Genomic DNA, 22,140 nt, shown 5'->3' with positions numbered 1-22,140 from the left:
AATAAATAATAATAATAATAAGTAAGTAAGTAATAGTAACAGTAAAAGTAAAATATACCAAGATGCTCGAGAAACCCGAATGCTAGATTGTAAAGATTGCCCCCACCTGCCCCCCTTTCCTTCATAAGAAAAGAGAAAACCTCCAAGTCAAACGAACGATATGGTGAAATAAAGATGAAAGAAAAATGCTCAAAGTATGCTAAACAACAAATACAGACAAATATACGGAAGAAGAAAAAAACGAGAAAACACAAATCCAACCATCCATCCCCCGCGCGGCCCTTTCATACCAGTCATGATATTCAATAAAACAAGAAGAATTAATTTTTAAATAACCCCTTTTTTCCCCATTCCCACATATACACACGCACGCCCTATATCAGGGTCTCCTTGTTTTTTTCTTCTCTTTCTATCCGCCTCTCCTCCTCTGCTCACCTGGACCTTGATAACTTCTAAACTGTGTGCCGGGGGCATGGTAGCTTCGATAGGGTCGTCGGGGCCTGGATTGCGAATCAGACGAACGCTCTGCGGTGGTACCGTTTTGCTGTTGGTTTTCTCGCGGCTGCTGTTCGTATTGGAGAGGAGGTGGGTGGTGATGCGTTGGGGAGTAGGCTTGTTGTGAGCCTTGTGATTGAGATGAGGCGTGAGTTGGTGGGGGTGGAGGTGCACCTTGGCCGATAAAAGGTAGCGTGGGCGGTGGTGGTCCGTTGTGTTGGGGTGGAGGTGGTGCCATATTGGCGGGGAGAATGGGTTGGCCTCCGTATTGATGGATCTTGAGGGGTTGGTATGAGGGCATGCTTGATGGAGGAGGCGGTGGTGCTTGGAAGGATCCTGGAGGTGGAATGTAGCCACTTTGATAGGATGGTGCATTGCCGTATGGGTTCGGATATTGCGGTTGAGCGGCACTTTGTGGCGGGTGAGAAGAAGAAGGCGGGTAACTTGGTGATTGTGGTGGGTACGGTCGAGGTGGGGCAGGGTCATAGTGTGCAAAGCGGTAATTGATAGCGGGTGGGGGGCCGGGCGGTTTCGGTGGCAGTGGTAACGAGTTAGGAGGTGGAGCATAGGGACTCTGGTGCGTCGGTGGAGTTGGCCCTGACCTGCTGTGCTCACCATAGTGAGAGTGTGCGGCGTGACTTTGGTATGGAGACGCTGCTGAATGCTGAGTTGGTTGAGACCCGCTCATCCGCCTGTCATGCTCCCAGTGCGGAGCTGCCTGCTCATGTGACTCACGCCGAGATGCATATGAGTATGAGCCACCAGGCAGCGAATCGTACAGTCCTGTAGATGGCCGTGTTGGATCGTAAGCTGCCACCTCGCCTCGGTCTTGCCCACTTGGAGGTGGAGGATTTGGTCGATTAGGAAATACAGGAGGTCGAACATAACTGGAATGGTCCGGCGGTTCTCGACCACGCTCGCGGGCCTTCTTGTCCAAAAGTTCTCTAATCTTCTGCAGAGGATCCCTACGGCGCAGCGACTCTTCCGACTCCCGGGTTGGCGGAACACTGGATCGTGGCCATGGCTGGGCATTGGAAGGCGGCGATGAAGGTGGGTTGCTCGGTGGTCGAGCTGGCCCGCTCAATGCATCCATCAGTGCTTGGTCGATAGGCGGTTCTTCCTTGTTCACCATAGCATCCACTCGCAGGGCATCGCTCCGAGACGTTGTGCGGCGATGGGCCAATGGCTCGTGCTTTGAAGAAGTGGGCTTTTCCTGAACTGGTGGCTGTTGTTCCCGTGTTCTCGATACAGGCACTTCGCGGTCATCATTCAGTATATCCATGATCCGATGAGTAGATAATCTTGGTGTTGACTTTGCGGGCACCTCCGGTTCTTTTGCAGGAATGTTTTCAGATGGTTCAGAGCGACGAATCTCATGGCTGAGATCTGCCGCTGGCTGTGTGCTTTCGGCAGGAGTATTACGTGCAGCATGAGATGGTATGCCCTGTGGGCCTGCTGATGGAGCAATCTCAGGCGTCTTCTCTTTCGTATATTCCTGTTTAATCACGGGCGTCTTAGCCCTTGGTGGCGGAGGAGGCTGCTGCTGTGGGTGCGGGTAATGAAGAGGTGGTTTTGGTACAGTGCTATTCCGGGGTTGGTTAGAAGAAACGTCTGCAAGCATCATGAGTAGAGCAGCATGCTCGTTTGGAATGACCTCGGCCTTTGGTTCTTCCGGTTGTGGCGACGGTGTTCTCTCGACTTCATATGCGGCATCAGCAAGGCTGTTGATGTTGTAGTGTGCAATAGCTTCCGTGCGATCTGGACCGTCAAACCTCGCAAATCCACCGGCAACATCTTCAATAGAATCATCGGCTTCTTCGTCCTTTTCGACAAAAGCAGCTCTTGCCTGGCTGAATCGTTTACGGATCGACTCGTGCTCAAGCTCCCTGTCCGCCTCAACATAAGCTCTGCTGCGTGAAGCAAACTTGGATCCAATGCGGTCATCTTCTGCATGATGGGGCTCATCGCTATACGTAGGCGGGAGAACATTGTCCTCGTCATCAGTCGCATTAGCATCTTGGCCCTTCATCTCCCGCTCCAGTTGCTTTGCGCGGAAGTAGATTTGCAGCACAAAGTCATCTTGCAATTCCCGGAATCGATTGATGTACTGTTCCCTTTGGATATGCTCTTCAGCAATACGCACTCGCTCCATTTGCTCGAGTCGATACGTGCGCATGGCATTGACTTGATCCAGACGCGCGTCGCGGCGCTGGTCAAGTTGGGCCATGACAGCCTCGTACTCGGGACATTTTTTATGAAAGTCGGGATCGTCTTCCAAGTTCTTAGTGGTGCGCGTGGCCAGCTCTTCGAGCAAGAGTTTCTGGACTTTTGCAAGGCTGCGATAGCTCATCTTCAGGTTGAGCTGTCGCCGTAAATCAGTCTCCACATTGATGTCCGGATGCGGTTGGCGCCGGCGACCAGGCAAGCGCCTGCTGGACTTTGCAGGGGCATCGCCACTGGTTGGCAGGATGTTGTGCAGGCTTTGACTGCCATCAACATCGGGCATGTGCTCTGGCGAATTGGGGGCAGTGCTAGCATCAGTCAACTCAGGAGGCTGGTCGGCGGCTGTGTCTGCAGCCGTTTCTTTTGTCTTGCGCTTTTTGCGCGGTTGCTGCTCAGAAACATCGCTTTGGGCCCGGGTCAGAACACTGTTTGGGCGTGTTTTGCTCGAGTGGGTGGAGCCGTCGGATGCGCGCCTCTTTTTGCCAGCCGTTTTAGGGGCTGACGAAGTCGCGCCAGAGGCGGCTTTCTGCAGCTCTGGGGTTTGCGTGCCATTCATGGGCGTGTTGCTGCTGTTGTTGTTGTTGTCGAGTGAGCCATTAGATCTTTGCGGCGAACCAGAATCGGACGATGTTCGGCTGCGCTTGGCTGGTCGCGCATCCTCATGGTCGCCAGTCGCATCCTCGTTTTGCGCGTTCTCATCCAGAGAATTGCGACGGCTGCCAGAGCTCGCGCTAGATGGGCCCGCGGAGCTTGTGTGGTTAGATGTGCCTTTTGCACCGCGACGCGTTGTCATTTGGAATGGTACTGAAGGAGCAAGGCGAGATGTCTTCGAACCCTGAAGACTACTTCGCTTATTAGACAATGCGCTAGCGGCTATGCCAAGGTTAGCATAACCCTATGGGGAACATGGAGACGCCGTTGGAAATGGCAATTCGGACGTACCTGAGCCTTTCAACGATGCTGCAGACATGGCTCCGCCCGTCTGCGACTTTCGCCGTGGTGGCATTGCTGTCGGCGAGCACTTGGGGGCTGACACCTTTGATGACCCTGTCATTAGCCTGTCATGGCCTTGTTGCTGGAAAGCAGCATGACGCCAACCGCCTGCTTCAGAGCATTGAGATCAAGACTTACAGTCGAAATGCTGTGGTATATACTCTGTGACTGGTGTTGTTGCTGCTTTGCACGTGTGACACGGCGATCGTCGGGTCTGTAAGCAAGACGTGTCAGCATAGTCGTGATAGTAGTATCAGGAGGCAAAGATGGAATATATCTCCACTGCTCGTCGTATGCTTCGCACAGAAGCATTGAGAGAGACGACTGACTGTGTCGTCGATTTACAAATGCTACGTGGTGAAAGATGAGGTACTTACCCGTGTACCAGTCCGCCTCCCGGTACCACCGTGACTTGCTCAACAACGGAATGCGAAATCCGAGTCACTAGACCGGAAATACATGGAACAGCAACAGGACAAGATATCAACCTCTCGTCCACCCCCAAACGCGATTTTCTCGTCGAGAACAGCAAAGATGGACGGCAAGAGTAGCAGACTACCTTGCAAAACGAAATGCTCCGTGTGGCCGAGTTGCAGTCGAAGCGCCCCAGACGAACAGAAGATGCGTAAACACCGGAAGCAAAGGAAAAGATGGAAGAAGCAGTAGCAGCAGCTTGCACAGCAGGTTCCAGAAGCCCAGTCGAAGGAGTGGCAGCAACGGTGTCGATTCCGGCGCATGAAGATGAAGCTCTTGTGAGATCCTTGGTCTGGCCTGCTCGCGCCAAACTACTTTGAGAATGCATCCCACGAATGACAGCGCGCCTTTCCCTTTTGCGTAGCCGCCCACCAGCCAACAACCGTGGCCAACTTTGGCATTATACAACCAACTTCGCCATCACCACTATATACCAACGGACCCGTTTGTATATACTTGAAAAGTAAGATGCTACGCATTATACACTCTACTCCCTCCAGATACACCTGTTTTCATTTGCCTACCGCGAAACCTCCCAGTGCTTGCCCCCCCCCCCCCCCCCCCTTACCCAAAAAAGGACGACCCGATTTGAACAACCTGCTGGACCCTTGAAAATCTCTCCTCACAATACACATCTATGTATTTATATATTTATATACACTTCCCTACTTATAGTCTTTGCAGCAGCAGCCACATAACAAATAATAATAAAAAAGGTGTGCGTCGTTGCCCAGTGCTTCTGGAAGCTTTCTTTAGTTGCTTCATACAGGTTTCACGTCGCACGTCATTAGCCGCACCGCGCACACTCCCGGCTAACCTAGGGCGGGACGATCCTCCCGAAATCGTCATTCCCATCAACATGCACATGCCGCTTGTTCGCCCTTTTTTTTTTCTGACACAGCAATGGGGGTAAACGGCGCTGTACAATTACGCAGAGTTTTTTTCTTTTCCTTCTTCTGCTTTTCTCTCCCACTGTGCATGAAACAAAGTTCTCAGAATAGGGTATTTGAGAATGGCTGGGGGAGAAGGTGAAGGTGATGTTGGTGATAGTATAATGCGAAAGATTTATTATTGATAAGAGGATTATTCGGGCTTATTTTTTTCCAATGGGAAGTTGTGTGGGGATGAGTGGTAAAACCCTCCCTCCTCCGCCCCTTTCTCTCTCTCTCTCTCTCCTGTCAAACTACTCATATGTAGAGAGGGGTCTCGTGAGGGGAAGGGTTTCCATCGTGGTAGAACGTACGTTTCTTTGTTCGGCAATGCAGTCAGGCATTTCCTTTTCTTTAAACATTTTCATTTTTATTTTATTTTTGCTTTGTTGCCATCTACCCGTCTTGGGGAAGAACCTACATGCATCTCTCGCTTTTTGGAACAACCATGTCGTAGTCTTTTCCTTCCCACACACACACACATACATATATAAACATGCCCTTTCTTGTGAGTGGCAAAAAGAGGGGTACACATGCATACCACGTCTAGTATGAACGCGAGTCTTCTTTTTTGGGGAAAAGGCGGTGTTTCAAGACTGACAACCTTTGTTCTACAAAACCTGCCGTGTGGGGACGCTAAACCAGCCAATCCTCTTTGTTCAGCAGCATAGCGTCAACAAACTTTGTTTTCTTTTTTTTGTGTTGTTATTCTTATCCCTTCAGCGCGGGTGTGGAGGCCGGGGAAAGGGCAAAAACGAGAAAAAAGCACAATTGCGTGACAAACGAAAAAAATATCATTACTCTTGCGGGAAGCGTATCATGACAGCCCTACGTACCATAGCAATCGCATCACCAGCATGTGCAAGGATACCAGTATACACCGTATAAGTAGTCTTCTTGTTGTTTTTTCTTAAACCTTTAACAGCCCAAACCAAGTTTAAATTGATTTGCCAATACGAGGGACCTTGTTGCTTTGCATTGCTTTAGCCATTTTCGTCCTGTCAAGTTGCCCCAAAACAACAAAAGATCCACCCTACCACGTTCCCTTTACGTTGCGACAGCTGCAATCATGATTCGGATCCGCATTCAGGGCACCTACCTCCCCCCAGTTCAAAACATGTACACCAACCATTGTTTTGATCGAAACGTGCTAAAACAAACAAAGGTAGCTCGCTGTGGAGTTGACCGTGCAACCCCTTTCTTCCCACACCCCCCCTTCAAATGCGGAGATCGACTGTTTAACCCTGGATAGGATCGCCTAGGTTAAACAGTATATTTGTTGCTTTCTTTCACCGAGAACAAAAGACAGGATGGGCGCGAAACGGATATGATACTGGCTCGTGGTATTTGCAACAAAGTCTAGATCTTCCATAGGACCCAATTACCCAAGGACAAGACACGCTTGCTGAAGCTGAAAAGTACGGTGTGAAAGGGTCTCGTGTAGCAAGAAGCGACCATCATAGGTACTAATAGCGTTGTTCGTGGACAGTAGATCTTTGTACTGAATATGTATTATGTATGTATCTCGTATGGGTAGTGTCCAGATTTCAATTCTTGAAACACTAGGCATAAGAGCCTCTATAGCTTTTGTCTTGGTCGTCTTCTAGTGTTCCCGCCATGACTAATAAAAATAGGTACTATAATAAAAAATATCTTTACTTGGGTCTGCTCGACAGTCCACATGCTGGAGCCCTGATAAGGGATAAACTGAGGAAACGCTGAAAGCTCGATCAAGCCCTCGGGCGAGAGCTCGCAAAACAGAGAAAGCATTGAAGAAATGAATACAGGGAATTGAGGGAATCGTATCATACAAGCATAGAAAACGTGAAATCTTTTGACCAAGTACTGCATCATCTCAATAACCGTATTATCGGTTGGTGACTAGAGGCAGCTCTTTATCGGTCGGGAGAATATTGCAGGTTGACTCGCCGAGAGCCGTTGATGCTAGTTCGAGGAGAGGTATTCAAGACAAAATCGGGAATCGGAGGTGTAATCGCGCGGCTTGGAGGTGAAGGGCTCCTTGATTTGGACCCCATACTTCCTGGTCGATCGCGCGTAAAGCTCCTGGTGTGGTGGAGACTATTGATCGTGTTCGTCTGGCTCAGTTGGCTACTCGATCTCATCCGGTTGAATGATCGCGGAGGGCATGCAATCGCCTGGTTCGAATAAGGGCTAGCCATGATGCTAGTGCCTGGCGTAGCGGCTGGAGGTGGCAGGCCTGATGGACTTTCCGACCTAAACAGCGGATGGATATGAGCTTCACTGACGGCAGGGCTAGGTGGTCGAGAAACATCTGGCATCATCCTGGGAGGCGGGCACAATTCTTCGTCATCTTCCTCCGGAAGCTCGGAAAGAAAAGAACCGTCCAGGGCCCGACCAAATGAATTTGGTCGGCTTCCAGGAATTGGTTCCAACGTCGTGCCCTTGTACGGCATCGTTTGCTGCAGGACAACGTCGCGTGTGGGAATGATTACGCCACTAGTATCCCAGCTATCGAATCCGTCCGAGTGTGCGATGGTATCTGAGGATTGCCGATTTGAGTAAATACTAGGGGGTGCATCTCGGCTAAATGATCGCTGGCTGATCAAAGTAGTGCGTGATGTGACGGGTCGCACAACATGACGAAGCGATTCTCGGAACGATTTAAGTGACTTTGACGACTGAATAGAAAGGGTAGGCGAGGGCAATGATCCCATAGCCTCCGGACGGTGGTGAGCAGCCAGTGGCGACGATGGCTCGACGGCTTTGCCCAAGAACAAGTCGCTAGGGCGATGTGCTCGCAGCTCACTTATGACAGAGTCTCGGGGGCCAGAAGTAACGACAGTCTGAACTTTTGGAGCCTTACGATTCCACAGAGGGGAAGTGTACAGAACGACTTGGCTGGCGCATGAGATGATCCATAGCGCTATTTGTGCGGAGACATAGCTGCTCCAGTTTGAGATGGGTGCAACCGGAGAAGCAGCAGTGATCTCGTCCCATCTTGACTTAATCACGATGATCAATACAAGTGAGAGGATCAATGCCACACTTGACAGTAGAATGCTGATGGCTATGAGTGCCTTGCTTGCTTTCCCTGATCGCTCCAGTGCGCCGCGTACGTTCCCGACATTATAAAGAGTATAGAAACCAATGCAGCAGAGGGAGACGAGATCGAATGTACCTGCCGTGGCAGCGATGCTGGCCAAGGAAGAGTGAGTAGTTGACAATGAAGCCGCCTCCAATATGGATAAGACTGCATCCACTGTTGTACTTGACCAGGCAACAAGACCGACAAGCGCAAGGTAGGATTTTCGAGACTGTGACATGACTGATAGAAGAAGTAGGCCTTAGTCCGGAAGGACTTGCAAGTACTGTCGAGGTACGGGCAAGTGGCCTCGGAAGGCTTCGGAGGAATGGTCGACAAAGGGGTTGCAGGATCTTGTAGCAGGGTAGATATCAAGACGACAGCAAGTAGGATGATAATATAGCACCAGCTTGCCCAGAAAAAGAAATGGTTGTCGATTGGCGGTCGTCCTCTTGGGGGAAGCGAGGAGGATGCGGCAATGTAAGTGGAACTGGTAGGATGAGATAGAAAAAGCCCCCAGTCTTGTTGCTGTGGGGAGTCGCGGAGGTAGACGCGTTCGAGGAAATGATGCGGCTGTATAGGTGCAGGTACTATAGCTGGGTGAACCGTTTATGGGCCGTAGCTGACACGGGCCTAGGCCGGATATGGCGAGTGTCCGTAGAGATGGGTGGTCGGGGTGGTTAGGCTAGAGAGAGTGACGAAGGAGAAGAATGAGGGTATGGTTGGCGACTGGCTGAGAGCCACAGGGGCGAATGCAGGACAAGCTGACGGCGTAAAGACAGGTAGGGAAGGGTGTGGGGAGGGACAAGAAGTAATAATAAATTCAGAGCCGGTGCAGAAGGCGGATGTGGGTGGCCCATTGTTTCGTGGGCAGGCCTGTAACACGCGTAGGACGAACGGGGAAACCCCTACTAGCATGTTTAGGCGAAGACAGGCATATATCGAGCGAGGATTACACAGCACCACGACGCCAGGACGCACGATTACCGGAGCCTGAAGCACGTCCGCATCCGCGCAACTTTAACATTATCGACTGCAGCCAGTTGGCACAGGGGCGGTGAAGAGAGCACGAGGATCATCTGAATCAGGCTGGCAACCCTTGGGGCTGCACCTGAGGCGAAAAGGAAAACGGTTTGTCTTTTCGAAACACGAGGGGCAGCGACCAATGGGAAACGGGGACGGACAGGCAGCTGAAGGGTTGTAGGGCGGTGGAAACGGTGCCAGGGCCTAGCTGTCATAGTCTGTAGTGTGGAGCTGCGGTAAGTTTAGCCCTTCATTTCCTCACGCGTTGTTTTGGCCTTGTTTTCGGCAAAAGCACAACAAACAACCCTGACGGGCTGGGCGGATGGGCCTTGTTCAATGACGAGCTGGCGCACGCAGCTGGCAAGTACTTACATGAGCTATGTAGGGAGCAAGCAGGGCGCGATGCGCGAGATGGGAGACAGGCAGGTAGGACAGTCGATGGCGTGCCTGGTGCAGTGCGTGGTGGTGCAGTGCAGCCGTGACAGCACATGCAATTGGCCAAAGTCGCACTACGGGCGTGGCGAGTCCGTGAAACAGCATTCTCGCCTCATGACGGTCTAAGGTGACTCATGGGCGATTGAAACAAAAAAGACGATGCGGCGGACGTGCAGTCGCTGGAAGGGCGACTTGATGTGTGATGACAACAGTCCGGCCAGTTTCTTGGAGTGGTGTTGACGCGTGCCATGGTGGATGCGCGCCGGGGGACAGCGGACGGATGCCAGCAGCGCTAGGCCGGGGTGGAGATGAGGACGCGGGCCATTCTGTCTGCTGTTGCGTCACTGCCGGGCGGGCAGGCCGTTCTGGCCGTTGGAGGGGTGGGAAGTAGCTAATGGTGCATGTGTATTACAAACGCATGTACATGGAGCAAGTTGGTGGATACATGCGTGTGCGTGGGTGTTGGGTGCTAGTCGTATGGGTCGTGGGTTTGTACTAGCATGCAGAGTCCAGTGACTCGCCATCACGTGAGCCACCTATTCGCCTTGTCGATCTTATGTGTTCTGAGCAGTTGTTCGACTCTGCCAAGTACGCATACCTACGCGCCTCAGGAACGCCTCCTTGGCGCTGCGCCACTCACCGCCGCGGCCAACTGTGGCGGTGCGCCTATGTGTCGGTGTCGGTGTCTGTCAAAGACGGTCCCCACTCAGCTGGTTGACGACGAGAGATTCTGCCTAACCAGCCCGGCACACTTCTATTGCCTTCGCAAGCAGACCATCGACCAAGCGCACAAACGCCTGTAGCTTGGACACACAGCCGTCGTGCAGCCCACTCCCCTCTTGCCTGCCTCTCTACCTTTGCCATCGCGCCCTGCCTGCCACCACGACTGCCTTCCACTGCGCCATCGCGCCAAGACCAGCTTCATCATCCCCACCTCACCTACAAGAGCACCCCGCCCACCCCCAGCGCCATCTTCAACCACCCACGCACAACCTGCCAAGATGAAGATCACATTCAAGGTACGCGTCTGCTCGAGCCAGCGGTGCCCGAGAGCCCTAGTTGACGCCCGTGCAGGACCTGAAGCAGAACAAGTTCGTCATTGAGGCCGAGCCTTCAGAAACGGTATGCAGCGCCCGCCATGCCTTGCACATGGCCCTGGCCCTGGCCCAGCTGACACATTCACCAGATTGGCGCACTCAAGTCCAAGATCCAAGCAGAGAAGGGCTGGGAAGTCCCCCAGCAAAAGCTCATCTACTCCGGTAAGCTTGCACAGCTTTCGACCATGCCCGTGGCCACCACGATCGCTGATACAAACAAACAGGCAAGATCCTCCAGGATGCCAACACAGTCGAGTCGTACAACATTGAGGAGAAGGGCTTCATTGTCTGCATGGTCTCCAAGCCAAAGGCCGCTCCTGCTGCATCCTCAAGTAGAGCTGCGCCTTCGACACCTGCTCCCGCACCAGCCCAAACACCCTCAGCTCCCCAAGCTCCTACTCAATCATCAACCACGCACAACGCCCCCGCTACACCTTCGCCCGCGCCTGCACAGGCATCGGGCGAGCGCTTCAATGACCCATCGGCGCTGACCATGGGTGGCGAGCGTGAGGCCGCTATTGCCAACATGGAGAGCATGGGTTTCGCGAGGGCTGACATTGACCGGGCCATGCGCGCCGCCTTCTTCAACCCCGACCGCGCGGTCGAGTACCTGCTGACGGTAAGATGAGTGGCGCTCCAGCATGGTTAAGTTTATTCTAACTCTCGTCTAGGGCATTCCCGAGAGCGCACTACAGGAGCAGGCGCAACAAACACAAGCCCGTGCACCCAACTCGCCTACGCCTGCTGGCGGAAATGCAGGTGCGACTGCGCAGGCCAACCCTTCGTCTGGAGGTGACGAACCCATGAATCTGTTCGAGGCTGCCGCGGCTGCCCAAAACCGGGGTGGTGCTGGCGGTGCTCGCTCTGGTGGTACTGGAGGTGCTGGCGGCGGCGCTCTCAATGCCAACTCTCTCGACTTTTTGCGCAACAACCCCCAGTTCCAGCAGCTACGACAGGTGGTGCAACAGCAGCCTCAAATGCTTGAGCCCATCCTGCAACAAGTCGGCGCAGGCAACCCACAGTTGGCTCAGATGATCGCATCCAACCCGGAGCAGTTCCTGCAATTGCTCGCAGAGGACGCAGATGAGGACGCGCCACTGCCACCGGGCGCCCAGGCCATCTCCGTCACGGAAGAGGAGCGCGAGGCTATTGAGCGCCTGTGTCGCCTCGGGTTTGAGCGTGATCTGGTTATCCAGGCATACTTTGCGTGCGACAAGAATGAGGAGCTGGCCGCCAACTTTCTCTTCGACCAGCCTGATGACGCTGACGACCAGTAGTCGCTTTTGGCTCACTGTGCCATGACTGTGCGACATCACCATACCCAACACGTCCGTTTCTCCGTCTGATATCACGGTCACAGTGGCACACCAAAACTCCTCTCCTTAAAATGGACAAAAATCCATGTCGAGTCAATTGGCGCCGGGCGGTCCAATGCAGTGCTTTGGTCGCGGGTCGCGGGTTGCGGCTTTCGATAGTTCCATTGCTTTTCTATGATATATGATACCTTCCGAATGGGGTACGAGGAAAGAGCTGGGGCCTGCTGGATTTGTGGCATGTAGATGTACCAGCAGACGCTTGCTAGGCGGAAGAAATAGCTTATCAATAGAACAAAAAAATCATTCCATTGTGCATTTTCAGAATTAGAGTGAAGTTTTTTTTTTAGAAATTTTGTATGTGGATGAAGTCAAGTGTTGATGTAGAAACTTTTTATATTCTTCGCATTGGAAGTCACTAAATAAATACTCTCGGTTGGTATCTAGTGAGAACACACACCCAACATACAACATGGATAAATGCATTGAGAAGGGAAAGGAAAGAAACAAGCGAATCTAAAGCTCAACAGGAGCAAGCTTCCTCTTGCGACTCCTCTTCTTCTTTTTCTTTTCTCCTTCCACTATATTGCCCTCACTCTTTTCCTCCTTTTTCTTCTTCTCCTTGACCGGACCATCACCATTCGGTGCCGCAGTCTCCTCACCAATAAGCGACTCAAACCCGCCCTTTGGCCCCTCAGCATCACCAAACGTATCCTTGCGCCACTGCCTGATTCGTGCCTTCTTGCTCAAGAACTTCTTGTCCTTCTTCTTCTTGACTGGGTCACGGAAGGTGGCTAGTTTCTTGAGGCCCGCAAACTCATTGAGGGCCTTGTCGTCGGCGAGGAGGATGTCGCGGGCTGTGAGACCAAAGGAGGTGGGTGATGTTTCGCGGTAGCGGAAGCGGGAGGCTGCCTTGGAGGGTTTAGCGGCGAGTGCGGCTTCGTATTCGAGGCTTTGGTTGACGAGGTTCTCAATTAGGCGGCGGTCGCGGCGCGCTGTTGATTTTGCTTCTGCGCGCTCTTGCTTGAGTTTCTTGGAGGATTTCTTGGTGGAAGTGCCGGTTGTTGGATCTTCTACGTCGTCATCATCATCTTCTTCGTCGGCGCCAGCGTCGGCCATTTCATCGTCGGAGGAAAGGTTCGGTCGCTCTTCCTCCTCATCGTCTTTGAAGTCGGGGATGAGGTCCTTGATGTCAATGTCGTCATCAAACTTGGGCTTCTTTGGCTTCTTGCTCTTCTTGCCCTCTTCCTCCTCTCCATAGTAGGCATCTCCAAAGCGCTTCTGCATCTCGGCATCCCACTGCTCGTCCGACCAGTCTGCCTCCAGCACGTCTTTCCACTCATCAATGTTGAAATCTCTGCCGCTCAGTCCACCTATCTTGCGAATCTGCTTGACCTTGTTCTCCATCTCTTCAACCTTGAGTTTGCGCAGTCGTGCAAGCTCCTGCTCCTTCTCTCTCTTCTCAGCTTCGCGCTTAGCCCGTGCAGCCTCGCGAGCCTTTCTTCGGCCGCTCTTTTCGTCCCGACGCACTGTAGTACTTGCGACAGCGTCACGAGCATATGTCATAATCTTCTCATTCGCGCCGGTGGTGTCCTCAAAGTATAGGTTGTAAGAGTTCTCCCATTCGTCGGCAGCGGCATCTTCATCTTCGTCATCCGATTCGAGCGGTTGGAAGCGGGCAGACTTGGTGGGCACCCAGGCACGGGAAGCCATGAAATTAGACAGGAAGGTTTCTGGATCTTGGTCGGCCTTCTCAACATCCTCTGCTGTAATCTTAGGTCGGTCGTCCTTGGGCTTCTCAGGCTTCTCCTTGGCAACGATGAAATCATCGTCATCCTCACCATCAGCAGCAGCATCCAGAGCCTTTACGAGTTCCTGGCGGGCCTCTTCCTGCTCTTGCGCATATGTCTTTGGTGGCGCATCCTCCTCTTCCTCGACAGTGAATTTTCCCTCGAGGAGATTCTTGGTGTGATAGTCTCTGAGTGTCATGGGCTTTTCTTTTTTCTTGTCTTCTGCGCCATCATCGCCCTCTTCGGGATCGCGGTAGAACTTGACTTCCTTGTTGTAGATGCGTGGGTCCTTTGCGCGCAGAGCTTGGAGGGTAGCATTGACCTGTTCGTCGAGGTCTTCGTCAAGTAGATCAGCTGCATCGTCTTCTTCTACGCCATCCTCGGAGTCTTCCGACTCGTCATCGTCGCCGTTGGCGAAGGCCTTGTCTTTGCCGTACTTTTCCTCGACTGTATCCAGTTAGCGGTATAATGACAATAGATAAGGTATCAGCATACGCCTAAACTGCTCAGCGCGCTTCTTGTTGTGCTCGAATCGGCGCGCATAGTCCTCGTTAATCTTGAGCGATGCCTCGCCGTCGTCGCTGTCGGAGCCCTCGTCGTCGGTGTTGTCGAGCAGCTTCGCCTTTTTAGCTGGCGGCTCAATGGCGCTGTTGAGCTCGCGCTTGGCACGGCCGGTGGTGGTCTTGTCCTTTGTGCCCGCCATGTGGTGTCGCTCGAGGTTGATGTCGGTGTTGGTGGAGTGGCTTGCTTGGTCACAAAATTTTGGTGGAGCAGGTGCTAGCGCATGAACCCTGACGTTGGCCGCGGCAGTGACGACCCACGGCCGCATCCCAAGGGAACCCATGGTCGGGCCCATGCATGATCAGGACGGGACGACAAGCAGCACCACGCGACACTGTTCCCCCCTCATGACTTTGGCAATGTATTATAGCCTCCATGTTTACTTTCGCCCCGGTCTTTTGTAAATACCTGTCCCCTTAATCTTCTTTTTCATATAAGCGGAAGCGCCCGCACCCATGGCTGAGGAGGAGCCACCGCAGCTCAGCGTAGAGCCGGTATCAAGGCCACTGGACTTGATGTATGTTGCGAGAGCCTCTATGGGCTCCTTATTATACTTACAGCATGCAGACCAGTAGTAATTAAAGAGGCCGCTCTCGACTCCCCCACCTTCCGCGCAACCGCTGTGCACTACGGCGACCAGATCGAACTTATAGAAAGATGGCTCGACTCCTTTGTCCGCGCCACCTCGAGGCTTGCAACCGAATGCAACAATATGCAGGCCCTTGTAGACACATATGTTCAAACTTCGCATCCGCCGCTGCAGCTCTCTGAAGCTGTCGTCGACCATGATTACACAGTCCTGGCCCTCAAGCGCTTTGGCGAGGGGGCGCGCGAATATTGGAACAGCGCGCTGCGTTGCATGAAGCGCGCCGAGACGACCATGTGCGAGCCATTGCGAGCCTTCCTCTCCAATGATTTGCGCGTGTTGAAGGAAGCCCGCAAGAATCTAGACTCCACTCAGCGCATCTTCGATATAGCCATCGCACGGTATGCAGGGCAGATCAAGTCAAAAGAGGCTTCGTCACTGAGAGAGGATGCTTTCCAGCTGCATGAGGCTCGGCGAGCATACCTCCAAGCCAGTATGAACTTCTGTGTCCTGGCGCCTCAGGTACGCTTGACTCTGGACAAATTACTCGTCAAGATTGTGCACGAGCAGTGGCGTGAGATGAAGTCCGGGACCGAATCGTCTGCAAAGAGCTTTACCAATTGGACGTCGGATGTTGAGCGCGTGCGTGGCTGGAGCAAGGAAATGGAAAACGGCGAGCGTGTCTTCAAGAGAGAACTGCATCTTGCGCGACAGCAGATCGAGGCGGCTGCTGAAGTAAACTCACGACCGTCACGGGATCTGGATTCGTACGCTGCTTCGACTGTTCCTTACCTTGGCACAGCAACCTCGACTGCCAATTTACAATCGCCAGCCAAACCAGACCCTGGAAGTGAAAAGGCAGAAAAGCAGGGCTGGCTGTTCCAGCGCACAATCACCGGCAAACCTGCCAGGACTTATTGGGTCAGACGGTGGTTCTTTGTCAAGAATGGCATTTTTGGTTGGCTAACACAAGGAACACGATCCGGTGCCGTCGAAGAATCTGAGAAGATCGGTGTGTTGCTGTGCGGTATTCGACCTGCATTTGCAGAGGAGCGACGCTTCTGCTTTGAAGTAAAGACAAAGGACACCACCATCCTCCTCCAAGCTGAGACACAAAACGACATAACCGAATGGATTTCTGCCTTTGAGGTTGCCAAGCGCAAGGCACTGGAAGATACATCCAAAGACCTGTCTGGTGCTGGTTCCATCGACGCCGCATTCTCCATCAGCCCGCCTGTAGCCCCCGAATTTGCCGCAAAGACTTCTGAAGGCAATGTGGGTCTTCCTGGTGACGATGCCACCAATGCAGATCGCCCTGACACTCTTGGTCCTCCAGGTGCTGATGGCCTTGCGACACGTGGAAGTTTTGACGTGACCAGGCGTGCTACTGGACTCGAAGGTGATGGTAGTCGTCGCGATCACACTGCCCGGATTATGGAAAAGCTTGACCTTACTCGAAAATCAACAGTCGGCCCTCAGCTTAGCGGAAACAATCCTTCTTCTGCAAGTGGCGGCATTGCCAGCCTCATATCTGCCAGTCTTGCTTCAGCTAGTCATAATCTTGTACAGGTTGGACAAATTACAGCGCCTGCAGTCGGACTTCCCGATACTCGGCTCGTCATGGGCCAAACACTCCCTGAAACGACACTTGCTCCCTCTACGCTTGCCGGCCCACCAGCACCAACAAACCTTAGCAAAGCAGCGGTTGCTGTGAGCGGCGAGCGAGGTCTTGGTACTGGCCGGTCGGGCAACATGCCTGGTGGACTAATGGCCAACTTATGGGGCTCAGTCAATTGGGGGTATGTAAATATTCTAAGCGAAGAGGAATCCAGCACTCGTGTCGGACCTCCGAGTTCACCAGACCCCTCTTCTGGCTTCATGCCTGATGACAATAAAGTTGGAGTAGGAGGTGCATCAACAGTTGTAGTGCATCGCAAATCAGCTAGTATGGGTAGTCTGATGCCCGCTGCTCCCAACCGGGACGTGGTGGATGAGGATGAATTCCCAAGCTCTTATCCACTCGCTCTACGTATGCAGGATGCGCAGTTTCGCATACTGTTCCCTACAGTACCACGGTCAGAGAAAGTAGTTCTGGTGTTCCGTGCAGTATGGAACCCAACAGACCTGCAAGAGTTTCCGGGTCGTGTTTACCTCACAACCAAGAACATCTACTTTTACAGCAACCACCTCGGTCTTGTTCTCGTAACTGGCATCGGCATGTCCTCGGTTGACGAAGTCACTGCTGCACCTGGCAAGGACTGTGATTTCTTATTCCTCCATTTCAAACCTGGCGCAAGGAAAGATGGCGCTACCAGGCTCACCGTCAAGACGTTCCTTGAGCCTTTGAGGTTGCTTCTGCGACGCCTAAATTTCCTTGTTCGCAACGCAGCTTCAGGCGAGCATAGCCTCGAGGAAACAGTCAAGAGGCTGCTTAAGATGGAAACTGATGAGAGCCAGCACTTAGCGGCTGAAGAAGGTTGGGAAGATGTTGCTCCAGACACACCTGTTGATCCAGGATATGGTGGAAAGAACATGAAAACGAGTCTGCGCATCGACGGCAATTTGTTTGGACCATCTGGTGCAAATATCAACAGAAACGTCACCAAGTTCAAGTTGCCCAGTCAGCCCGTAATATTTTCTCCAGCTGGCATGACGCAGGTGGCAGTGGAGAAGGAATACGAAATTAGTGCAAAGGGATTGTTCCATATCCTTTTTGGTGACAAGAGCGCTGTTTTCCAACTATTGTACCGCGAACGAAGAGCGTCGCGTGTTGTGCAGGGTCCATGGACCGTGAGTGACAAGAGCCTTCAGCGAAGAGACTTTGAGTACGAGATTGCACAACCAGGCAAGAATGGCGCCATCGTCATTAACGACTACCAAGTAATCGAAGTGCTCAACGATCACCTCTGTTACGTTGTTTCTGACCGGAAGACCCCCTGGTATCTGCCTGGTCACGAGCGCTTTGTATTGGTTAGTAAGATTGTCGTCACGCACGTCTCGAAAGCACGATGCAAGCTCGCTATCCATACAAAAGTGGACTGGAAACGCAACCCGCGGTTCGCAAAGAAGCTTATTGAGCGCCAAGCTTTACAGGACCTTGAGCTTGAGGCACAAGATCTTGTGGATGTGGTCAACGACCAGGTCGCAAGGCTTGGCCACAATAGGAATACCAACAAGGTTGTCAATATCTTTGGCCAGATTGGTGCGCAAACGCAAGCTGTACAGCTGGATGCACAAGACATTCCGCCACCCAACCGACCTCGAAAGTTCAAGCTACAACCACAAACGACGGGGTCTTTCGTTGCGCAGCTTATCGGCAACATTGTCATCAGTGTCATCTCAACTGGCATGAGCTGGGTACTGGCAATAGGCACTGGCCTAGGCAAGGTCATTTCAGCACACACCTTGCTCTTTGCTCTCTTACTCTTCAGCGGCGGAGTAAACTTATTTTACACTTCACGAGACAGTTGGACGTGGTGGCACGAACGAGGCGCCGCAAACTACATGGTGCGACTGGGAGTCGGCCCATCAACCAGCATGACACGCTCAATCTACATTCGCGACATTGAGGACGCATTCCTCAACCCGAACGCCACCAGTATCAAGATATCAACGCCTATCCCTAATGCTGACAACAGATGGTACGTTGCCCACATATTCCTTTACATATAGACTCGAGCTAACTTCTATCCCAGCCACCAAACCTTCACCAAACTCCTCCACGACCCCTTTTCCACAAACCCCTCCCACACATTTTTTAAAACCCCAACTCAAAGTACACAGCGTCTGTACCGCACACGCCAAAATCTCGGATCACACCGCCACGACCTCCTCGTCGCTCTGCGCGTCGTCAACCGCATTGAAAAGGAAGTCGTAGAAGCAGAGTACGCAAACTGGCTCCTTGATGAGACGCACAAGTGCAGTAAAGTCGGGAAGCTGCTCGAGAGCGCAGCGAGGCAGGGCAAGGGGAACCAGGTGGAGGAGTGGGTGAAGGGGTATTGTGGGGATTGTGAGAAGAGTCTGAGGAGCGTGGAGGAGGGGAAGGGGTTGTTGTGAGGGGTGTTTACTTTAAATTGCGAGGGTGGGTTTGGGACATTTGCATTGTTTGCATAGCGCAGGGAGTTTAGAAATAGAAAATACATAGTAATAGGAGTCTTCACTCGAAAAGTTCTCTCGCTGTGCTAGAGTGAGGACGAGGAAAGGAGTAGAAGATGCGATTAGTGGTGCGATAGCGTGTGGCTGTGAGACAGTTTTGGATACCTTTTACTTTTGTTTTGTTATGTCTACTTTGATCTATATTTTTTCTTGTTGTTTCTCTCTTGTGTCTCTCCTGTCTTTTCTCTTGTGTTGTGTTTGTTTCTCTTGCTGTTTCTCCCTTGTCTGCTCGCCATATCTCTTTCGGCTACAAATTTACCTCACAGTACTTCTTGTTCTGGCCCCTCATTCCTAACATTACCTCTCGACTCCCAAAAAATGGCTACTTGGTTGAATCGCAGCTTACTGGCAAAGATGTCGTAGATGGTGTTCAATTTGAGATTGCCCGTGCAACACGAGTCCTGTACCCACCGCCCGCGGCACAACGCCCCATCGGAAGTTTTCGTAAATCCCAAGGATACCGAAAGAGCCTCCATTTTCTACGTGCGAGCATTGGATGAAGATTGGCTAACAATCCATGGCCATGAGAACGATACTGTCGGAATATTGAAGCGGTCTGTTCAAAATAAATGTGGTATAACAAAAGCCGATGAACATAGGCTCATCTTTTAAAAAAAATTCGCATGTCAGTTTAACTGGAAGCCCATATCGCGGCAGTTTGATTGACATGAATACCAGATAAACATACAACTGAATATTGTTGAGTCAAAATAGCACACCTGAGTAGTCTTTAAGTACGAAGAGATGCTGATAAGTTGATTTATAGCTCTTTTCTTTATTCAACACTTCAGATATGCGGCGGAGGATCTATCCCGCCAGTAGCGATGGTCATTGCCGCTGGCGGAAAGATTAAGCAAGGCATTGTTCGCGAAAAGCCTAGAGATCACTCGGCGGCATGACTGCGCAGCAACCCGTCGGCCTGGCAAACCCCAGCGGGCCCCTCCGCGGGTTTCGCACTCTCCGCGACCTCTCAAGGAAATTCAATAGATTACATATTTCTAGCTTCTAATCTTGCTACACTTAGCTTGGGGTTTCGCATAGACACGGTTCACAGATATCGAAAGAGAAATCGTCCAGGGAAGGAATGCGTACATTGAACATGTACACGGAGGGATAAACACGGATATCAATAGTCTCTCTGCACACACACCTTGCATTCAAATGGTACACTCTTTTCCCCAATGAAACCATGAATTGCCTTGATCCATCATCCTCCACACTCCTCCCCATCGTGACCACTTATTCTTCTTAGAATCCAAGCTCATCGATACTACCCCAGCCATCAGCTTTTGCCTCTTCCCCCCCCATCATCTCACCAACTAGAACATACCTTGACAAACCCAATATCCTGCGCCTTCTCCCGAAAAGCCTGTCGACTCATGTTGAGCCCGTATTTGCGGATGATGCCGGATTTCTTCCTCGAGCCCGTGACGACACTGCATGGCATCCATCCACTATTAGCCATTTCTTGATCCTTCCAAGCCAAAGAGAGAGTGGGTGAGTTGAGGACGTGCGGTGTGATGAGGGAGAGGAGAGATAGATAGATGCTTACCAGCCGATTGATCCTTTACCGTATGTGCGGGGGCGCGAGTACCAGACGGATTCGTGGGACATGTTTGCGGTAGTATCGCTTTTGCGGCTTGCGTTTATCTTTCACGTTTTCGTTTGGGTTGGTGGCAGAGTTGAGAACACAAGTTTTTCTATCTCTTGTCAAACTTGGATCACGAAAAATTTAGATTCTATTGTGCGTGTGGCGGGTGTGGTGGCGAGTGGTTGGTGTATGGTGGTGGTGAGGACCTTGTTGGTCTACTCGGTGATATCAAGGTACTCTCGGGGGGAAGGAAGGCATATTGGTTGTGGTTTGAGAGAGTGATGGGATTTGTAGTTTCGAGAATTTGGGGGTTCAAGGGAATGGCGATGTTTGCTTGCAAAGAGAAGAGAGGAGAAAGTAGGTTGGGTGTTGGACTTAGACTTCATGAGAACACAAGGCTGGTTTGTTAGTTTCTCAGGTTGATCATGTCGTCGTGCATACTTCGGATCTCGACAATTCGACTGAGACAGCATCGTTACGTTCAATGCTATTTTTCTGCATTCTGTTTCTTCTATGTTCCGGATGTCTAGGTTTCTGCTTGGTGTTGTGAATTAGTGTAGCACCCAGCCAACCGGCTCGCCCTGTCCACCTTGTTTCAACTAATCGTACAAGCCAAAGTCAATTTTCACACCATATGCAGGTAATCACATCAACCGAAGAATACATTGGTCCACGAATTCCAAGTCTGTGAATACCTCTACATCTTCTCGAGGCGAGAGAATACACATACCGGCGCTTGTGCCAGCATCGCTGGTGACCAATAACTTACACCCTCTTTACCTGAAACTCAAAACAGCCACACAAGAGAGGGCCAAGATGCAAATGGAAAAACAAAAGGCATCTCATGCACCCATGGCACACCGCTCGACCGTGACTTCTCAGCTCAGCGACACGCCTCGCACACCGACTTCAGCGGAGACAGTACTTACGTATACGGCGGAGTCGTTGTCGAGCATCTCGTAACACACCGACTATGATCAAGGATCATCGTTTCACACATCCTGTCTACCTGAGTGCAACTGCCTAAACAGGAAATTTTCATTACAAACTGTTAATCTTGACGTCCCGCATCTTGCAGTTCCCCGGACACACCAACCTAGTACTTTTGACGGGCGATCACGAATGTTCCATGGCGCGGAGAATTATTCCACCAGCTATATCTAGGGTTTCCCCGAGTCAAGAAAACCGATGGTGACGTCCTCGGTACAGCCCCGGTGTATCATCGTATGAATGAAAATGACATGAACCGCGCACCTCAACAATGTCTTCGCCAAAGTTGGTGAAGCGACAGGCCGTGCAATGATACTTGTGCATAGGTAGGGAAGACCATGGCAGCAAGAAAGTTCACGGAGCAACCTACGTAGTAGCAGCTAAGTCGACGATTGTGCTTTTTTAGCGTCGGTAAGCTGCG

General features: G+C 51.8%; 6 protein-coding genes across 6 annotated transcripts; 2 read left to right on the top strand and 4 right to left on the bottom strand.

Annotated features, from left to right (window-relative positions):
- Positions 1-329: 329 nt before the first annotated feature.
- On the bottom strand, positions 330-3,724 carry PSV08DRAFT_208778 (uncharacterized protein; the record flags this gene model as incomplete). Its single annotated transcript, XM_014225072.2, has 2 exons — positions 330-3,591; positions 3,661-3,724. The coding sequence occupies 2 exons, from the start codon at positions 3,722-3,724 to the stop codon at positions 410-412; spliced, it is 3,246 nt and encodes a 1,081-aa protein (XP_014080547.1). The 3' UTR covers positions 330-409.
- Positions 3,725-7,009: 3,285 nt separating this feature from the next.
- PSV08DRAFT_365290 (uncharacterized protein) lies at positions 7,010-8,419 on the bottom strand (the record flags this gene model as incomplete). The annotated part of the gene is made up of 1 exon (XM_014225070.1): positions 7,010-8,419. One exon carries the CDS (start codon positions 8,417-8,419, stop codon positions 7,010-7,012), a length of 1,410 nt encoding a protein of 469 aa, XP_014080545.1.
- A 1,967-nt stretch (positions 8,420-10,386) lies between these two features.
- PSV08DRAFT_404700 (XPC-binding domain-containing protein) lies at positions 10,387-12,363 on the top strand. The gene is made up of 5 exons (XM_014225069.2): positions 10,387-10,655; positions 10,711-10,758; positions 10,823-10,895; positions 10,958-11,352; positions 11,405-12,363. The coding sequence occupies exons 1-5, from the start codon at positions 10,638-10,640 to the stop codon at positions 12,008-12,010; spliced, it is 1,140 nt and encodes a 379-aa protein (XP_014080544.1). The 5' UTR covers positions 10,387-10,637; the 3' UTR covers positions 12,011-12,363.
- A 61-nt stretch (positions 12,364-12,424) lies between these two features.
- Positions 12,425-14,680, bottom strand: PSV08DRAFT_365288 (KRI1-like family C-terminal-domain-containing protein; the record flags this gene model as incomplete). Its single annotated transcript, XM_014225068.2, has 2 exons — positions 12,425-14,283; positions 14,332-14,680. The coding sequence occupies 2 exons, from the start codon at positions 14,678-14,680 to the stop codon at positions 12,563-12,565; spliced, it is 2,070 nt and encodes a 689-aa protein (XP_014080543.2). The 3' UTR covers positions 12,425-12,562.
- Positions 14,681-14,697: 17 nt separating this feature from the next.
- On the top strand, positions 14,698-19,045 carry PSV08DRAFT_14179 (uncharacterized protein). The gene is made up of 3 exons (XM_014225067.2): positions 14,698-14,914; positions 14,965-18,624; positions 18,679-19,045. The coding sequence occupies exons 1-3, from the start codon at positions 14,853-14,855 to the stop codon at positions 19,037-19,039; spliced, it is 4,083 nt and encodes a 1,360-aa protein (XP_014080542.1). The 5' UTR covers positions 14,698-14,852; the 3' UTR covers positions 19,040-19,045.
- Positions 19,046-20,217: 1,172 nt separating this feature from the next.
- PSV08DRAFT_328196 (40S ribosomal protein uS14) lies at positions 20,218-20,757 on the bottom strand. Its single transcript, XM_014225066.2, has 3 exons — positions 20,691-20,757; positions 20,469-20,574; positions 20,218-20,408 (listed from the first exon to the last, which is right to left on the bottom strand). The coding sequence occupies exons 1-3, from the start codon at positions 20,750-20,752 to the stop codon at positions 20,400-20,402; spliced, it is 177 nt and encodes a 58-aa protein (XP_014080541.1). The 5' UTR covers positions 20,753-20,757; the 3' UTR covers positions 20,218-20,399.
- Positions 20,758-22,140: the final 1,383 nt, after the last annotated feature.

Source organism: Bipolaris maydis (assembly GCF_028858645.1).
Source record: "Bipolaris maydis strain C4 unplaced genomic scaffold PSV08scaffold_14, whole genome shotgun sequence".
NCBI classification, from domain to species: domain Eukaryota; kingdom Fungi; phylum Ascomycota; class Dothideomycetes; order Pleosporales; family Pleosporaceae; genus Bipolaris; species Bipolaris maydis.
This window is presented reverse-complemented; position numbering and strand designations above follow the sequence as displayed.

What these genes read in the sequence shown, in the direction of transcription:
- PSV08DRAFT_404700 (XM_014225069.2), top strand. An exon ending in AGGCCGAGCCTTCAGAAACG is followed by an intron (nt 10,759 to 10,822) that starts GTATGCAGCGCC and finishes CACATTCACCAG; the next exon opens with ATTGGCGCACTCAAGTCCAA. An exon ending in GCAAAAGCTCATCTACTCCG is followed by an intron (nt 10,896 to 10,957) that starts GTAAGCTTGCAC and finishes ACAAACAAACAG; the next exon opens with GCAAGATCCTCCAGGATGCC.
- PSV08DRAFT_14179 (XM_014225067.2), top strand. Translation starts at nt 14,853, where the DNA reads ATGGCTGAGGAGGAGCCACCGCAGCTCAGCGTAGAGCCGGTATCAAGG. An exon ending in TCAAGGCCACTGGACTTGAT is followed by an intron (nt 14,915 to 14,964) that starts GTATGTTGCGAG and finishes TACAGCATGCAG; the next exon opens with ACCAGTAGTAATTAAAGAGG. An exon ending in CCTAATGCTGACAACAGATG is followed by an intron (nt 18,625 to 18,678) that starts GTACGTTGCCCA and finishes CTTCTATCCCAG; the next exon opens with CCACCAAACCTTCACCAAAC.
- PSV08DRAFT_328196 (XM_014225066.2), bottom strand. Translation starts at nt 20,752, where the DNA reads ATGTCCCACGAATCCGTCTGGTACTCGCGCCCCCGCACATACGGTAAA. An exon ending in GGTAAAGGATCAATCGGCTG is followed by an intron (nt 20,575 to 20,690) that starts GTAAGCATCTAT and finishes GATGCCATGCAG; the next exon opens with TGTCGTCACGGGCTCGAGGA.